The sequence below is a fragment of the Lissotriton helveticus genome, chromosome 1_1, assembly GCF_964261635.1.
Source record: "Lissotriton helveticus chromosome 1_1, aLisHel1.1, whole genome shotgun sequence".
Lineage (NCBI taxonomy): Eukaryota > Metazoa > Chordata > Amphibia > Caudata > Salamandridae > Lissotriton > Lissotriton helveticus.
Window position 1 is genome coordinate 836893797 of NC_136057.1, and position 6000 is coordinate 836899796.

At 44.4% G+C, this 6000-nt stretch overlaps 1 protein-coding gene across 2 annotated transcripts in view; it reads right to left on the reverse strand.

The window, feature by feature from the left end:
• PAH (phenylalanine hydroxylase) overlaps positions 1–5084 on the reverse strand; it is a 237327-nt gene extending 232243 nt beyond the window's left edge. For both annotated transcript variants that reach the window (XM_078674775.1, XM_078674766.1), the window contains exon 1: positions 4875–5084. In XM_078674775.1, the coding sequence (XP_078530901.1) occupies positions 4875–4904 (30 nt within the window). In that variant the 5' untranslated portion in view covers positions 4905–5084. The remainder of the gene's footprint in view (positions 1–4874) is intronic.
• Positions 5085–6000: the final 916 nt, after the last annotated feature.

Sequence of the window (6000 nt, forward strand, 5' to 3'; positions counted from 1 at the left end):
TACCTCCCCACCCTGGGACAGCTGGAACAACTGGGTCAGGCTGAGGTATTGGGCATACGCACTCACCTGGAGCTTGAAGCCTTGATCTGCTTATGATGCAGGCAGGTGCTGTCAACAGTGGAAAGCATGAGGAATCACTGTACTGGCCGGCCATGTCTTCAGTGCAGCCACTGGAGTACAGGAGCGGAGCAGGGGGCGGAAGGGCCAATATAGCTGGCCGGCAGGCAAGTGTGGGCTAGTGGGGGACCCCTGGGGAGACCACAACCCACACTTGGTCTAGCCATGCCTCCGAGGTCACCCCGGCCTGCTCTTTTCGCGACCGCTACGGCCGCCAAACTTTCAGGGATGACTGGTGTGCCTGGCAGGGGACACACACGCACCGCACACCGAGTCCGGCACACCGAGCACGCCTTGCGCTCCGAGTTCAGAGCTCCGGGTGTCTGCTCAACTTGCTCAGCATGGCGGGTCTACCTCCGACTCTGATTCAAACACTGGGGCAGGTGCCACTACAGCGTCCACCAGGGAGTTCTCGGGACGCAGGAAACAGTTCAGATGTGCAGGAAAGCGCACCTCGGGCAATGACATAAATGATATCTCCTGACATGCACTATAGACAAATCAAGTGTTACATGATTTATATTTTCTCTAGAGGGGTAGAGAGTGCCCACGGTATAATGAGCGGCTCCAGTGGTATAAATATCAGCATACTAGTTATGCAATCAATGTGTCTGTCAGTTTCATTTTCTGATGGGTACATACATACTTTGTTGTCCTACTGAAATGATGCTCTTCATTGGTGAGGAAAGCCAGGGAGTATTAGAATAATTAATTAGTTCACCTCCATAAGTAGATGTAAAACCTATGAATTTTCATTTAATATTTTACTAGGTTTTTAGCTGAACTCATAGGTTAGATGCCACCCACCAATCCAGTAACCAAGAAGGGTTTTTCTCACTCACTCTACCTGTTACCAGCTGCATGACGATTTGAAAAAACATAATAAAGGTGAAAATTGAAATAAGATGACAATTACACACTCACATGCATGAGGAAAGGATGCAGTTGAAAGATATCATAATATGTTTGCTTTTTTAAATACAATGGGCAGCTTTGAAAATGAAGTGTGTCAGATGGAACTCTTCTACCGTAGAATGGCATCACAACCTCCAAACCCCACAAATCCCCCCAAAAATGGGCGGATGCGATTAGACTAGGCATGGATGGGTCCCTTTATACGCAGAGGTGCAACACTGTGTGTGTATGATTTAAACATACAGTTCACTCTGCTCTTGTGTGTTAATGTCTTTTTTTCCTGCAGAACATCTGATTGGAGTTAGGGGAACTCAAAAGTGCGCCATTAGGAGTGTGTCAATTGTAGTCATGTGGGTGCCCGAGTTCCTTTAAAATCTTGGCCGGGCGCTTGAGGCAGGGAACTGCTTTGCTTGCCCCTAGGACGCTCCTGGGTCCTGATGGGCATTGTGCCCTGACACCTTGCCTCCTTCCCTATTTGCCCGTGTCCAGTTGCTGGTTCCTAGGCTCCCTGTTTGTTAGTCTTGCTCCCAGTTGGCGGGACTGCTTCGGAAATGGCCAAGTGTCAAAGAGGGAAATCTTTCACGTTAGGGTTACTACATTCTGAGAAAATATCCAACAATTTAGATTCCAACGAATGACAAATATTTCCTGAAATATTCTCACCTGTTCTAAAACATAACACTTGCAAAAATTTCACAAAAATGATGTTCAAATAAATGTTTTAACCACTTTCATATGTGCCTGACGGGCCAGATTATATCTGAGGACTGTTATGCCCTTCAGAGCAAAGGGCACACTATTTGTATCTGTATTTCAATATCCATAAATAGGTTTGAGGGAAATTAAAAATATATATATATAGAAGTTAAAGGTGGGTGTAGCAGGACCTGGATCCAGGTCAGTGTTGGTCACAGTTAAACTGAATTTTGGCTCCAAGAAATGCACTAGTGGTTTGACTGTGTCATCTTCCTATCTTCAACCACCTACTTCCTGCTATTTGCATCTGAAGAATAGGGAGTTGTTTGGAGCTACCCTCTGCCCTCTTCAAGCAGGGTCTGACGGTTATTTATGTGCAAGACACTTGGATGCTTGCTAGCCATCAGCCACCCAGTGGACTTACACAGCCAAGCTTCACAAAGCTAACCTCTACATTTTTTGCAATGGGAAGGCAACTATTGGGATCAAAAGTCCTTACATGTGATTTCTGTAGGACACGCTAGGAAGATTTATTAGCTTCAGCCATTACAGTCGGATGTATTAGTGCACTGAAGTGGCTATAATGCAAGAAGTTAACACTCAGCATGAAAAATAAGTGAATACGTGCTATTGTGTCTCATTGGAATGGGAAGATATCCTGACTCAAAACGTGGGACACAATATGAATAGGTGCCCCTGGCTGAAAATGTGATGTCTTCATTGTTAGAGAGCAAAGTTGGAAACTTAGGATCCAAACTTAAGTTTGTCCGTGCAAATTAATAAAAAGTAGGAGTCTACAGAGTTTAGGGGTGTGTCTTCCCTAGGGAGAGCTGAGGAGCCTTGTGACCCGCACTTGGAGCTGCTTGAACTCTCTTAAACTGTTTTATCTATACCATCCAGGGGCATGGATGTCTTCTCTGTGGTTGGGGACCTCCAATCAGAGCCCAGCATTTTTAATTGATAAATGCTGTTTCGATCAAAACCTCTACAATGGCTATTTGGACGCCCTTCAAAGACAAATAAGTATAAATCATCTTGAGATGAGATGAAAATCCATACAGAAGAGATATTTTCTGAAAATGAATTGCACATTTCCACAAAAGGCCATACATTATTTGAGAATGGATTACAGTTTTTCTCTGCCAAATCCAAGCACATATTTTCGAACACTGATCAGTTTCAGCTGCAGTTTTTTGCTCATGTGTTTAAGAATGATATATCATATATTCCAAAGTTCTACAAGTTTGCAACGCTGGCCGAGTGGTGAAATATTGCCATTGTGAAACAACTACGATAATGGAAATCTAATCCACGTCTACGGAAACATGAACATTTAAATAACCTTATTTTCTTGAAAGCATAGTCTTAAAATCTAAGGGCCAGATGTAGGTACATTTTATTTTACCACCTCTTAAATACCGCATCATACCGACTCGGTATTTAAGAAGTGGTAAAATAAAAGTACCGAGATGTAGGTAAATACAGATGTGCATTTACCGATTCGGAAACAATCGGTATTTACCGATGCGGTAAATACCGACCGGTAAATGCCCATGCATTCCTATGGGCTTTGAAGCCCATAGGAATGATTGGGCATTTACCGGTCGGTATTTACCGCATCGGTAAATACCGATTGACACAAGGGTGCAGGGGGTGTCACTTTGACACCCTCTGGCACCCCCAAAAGAGGCTCGGGTGCCATGTGGCAGGCATACCTGCCCTAAGGGCAGGTCTGCCTGTCATATGGCATAGGTGTGCATGCACACATGTGCAAGCACACCAGAATCGGTATTTTACCATCAAATAGTATTTGATGGTAAAATGCCGATTTTTTAATGCTTGTGGGACTCAGAAGAGTCCCACCTACATATCAATTTTCCCTATTCCGTAAAAATACCGACTCGGTATTTTACATAATCGGTAAATTTACCTATCGGTAAATTTACCGAGTCTGTAAAATACAGGGCCCTACATCTCAAATTGCATTTACCGGTCGGTAACGGCCGAATTCGGCCGTTACCGACCGGTAAATGCCTACCTACATCTGGCCCTAAAGGTTTTTACTTTTTACCCCAAACCTTTTCCCAAATAGATGACGTTGTTGCACACCTTTCTTTGAATTTTAGTGGCATTATAAGAGAAATAAGGTGAAATGGAGCAGTCAGGGACATCCTAAGAATTTTAGGGGCCCTGGGCCAATCGTATTTTGGGGGCCCTTGTGCAGAACAGCTTTGAATTTATGATCAAGTTTCAGCTCTTTTATGCCCTCATTGGCCTGGTCACTGACTGTGCACAGGCACAATGGTGCAAATTATAAACGTGTTTCCATCTCATATTAAGGAGTGGTGGCTTGGGTTTTCAATATTGTAACACAGCTGCAGCTCACTAATGTTACTGCAAATAATCTCTGTGACCTTCCCATTTCTCATATGTGAGGTCCTGTTTTGATCTAAAAGAAACTTTGTTTTATGGATCTTGCATGAAACATAAACACCATTTCCTGCAAAATAGCAGTAATATATTCTCACACATCACAAACATTAAAAATACATTTAAGGAAAACGGTATTCAAAACCATCTGTTAAAAATTATTTAAGGTTATCGGAGCAAGACTCTCTGCTGAACCAAGCTAGGTCTATCGGAGCGGCCCCCTGAAAGGCTGAGGCCCTTGGCCAGAGACCACTTTGCCAATGCCTTAAAACGTCTCTGGTAGCAGTACTTATTTTCTTTAACTGAAAAATTAAATATTTTTTACATTTACTTGAGAATGAATGTGGTCACACTGCAGTTTACTAAAGATACACAATAATAGTCTTAATAAAGTGTTTCCATGTCAAGCAGTTCGGGCTGGACTGTTCCCATGAGGCACAGGGTCAGACTGATTTGCATATAGCCATGTCTGAACTGGGGTGGCCGAGTGAGCTAAAGAACGGTGATGGATTAAACCCAGATCAGTTGACTGGGGGTTAGTGCTTGATTTGCTCAAGCGCTCCGTCCATCATCCCCTTTCGTATCACTCAAGTGACTTAATATACGGAGATCAAGGCGCGAGCTGAAACAAGTGTCAATCCCTGAAACTATTCCATGCAGCCCCGACAGACTGTGTTCTATTTGTAGGAGCCAATCTCATATACTGTGCACCTTACCTGGGATGTTTTGGCAGTGGCAGCGTCCATTATGTTGCCAGTGAGGGAGCCTGGCTGTGGTGGCGGCTGATGAGAGGTCCTGTCAGTGGTGATAGTTGTGGCGCGAGGTCTCGAAAGCTCCCGGCTCTGGTGGCCGTTGCAGAGGGTCTCGTGCTGTGAGAGGGCCGCCTGGACCTGACCTGCGACAGTGTGTGTTTGCCTGGCGCTGCACTTCACGCAGGGGTATTTAAAGTTCATTCAGTGAGCCACAGCACCCTCCCCTGCCTCCCGTTACTGGCACCACCACTGGGCTGGAGAGGGGCGTTGTCATCACATGGGCTACCACCCCTGCCTCTCCCCCCGCCGCCCCTTTCCACCTTCGCCCACTGTCACGAGAAGCACACATGCTTCCCATCAACACCGCACACAGGCGGCGGGCGGTCCTTTCATCCTTTACAAACGGCAGAACAACACATGTGGCAACCATTTGTGTTTGTTGGCTAGTAAAGCGAATGCCATTCTTTAGCTACAACTCTCGTTTGTTTACTGTACCCCTCTAATACCCGTGTTTCTTATTTAATGCATTAGTCTGAAAATTAAGGTAAATCAACCGAAAGGTGCATTTGATTTAGTTGTTTTTCCAAATGTAATATTTCTCATTTTAACCTCCTCTGGAAACTGGTCGACAATTTTAGTCAGCCTGCTGTTGTGTACAGTAGCTGAAACCAGTCGCGCCTACCTGTTTGTCTTCGTACTATAGTATCAATGTGTATTACGTTTTGGTAGTCAAATTTTTTTTGTTAGGTATATTTTGTCCTCTTTCCTTCCTAGGGTGAGAAAATAATGTGACTTACTGAGGTTATTACAAGTGGTCTTTTAGGATAACAAAGTCGAGATCCACAATCAATTAAAGGACTGATCTGGGAAACAGGCTGACATTATAGAATGTCTGAATCACAGGTGCCATAGAAGAAGGAAAGACATGCATCTCTGTCCCACCACATAGGAAGCAAAGGTATTGGTGCTGGGCAGTGCATGTGAAGCCCTTCAACATTCCTCTCGCCTCTTCCTATGGGGGCAGTCCCATGTCACACAAGAAAATAGTGGCTGAAAATACAATTGGACAGAAGCTATTTATTCCTTCAAA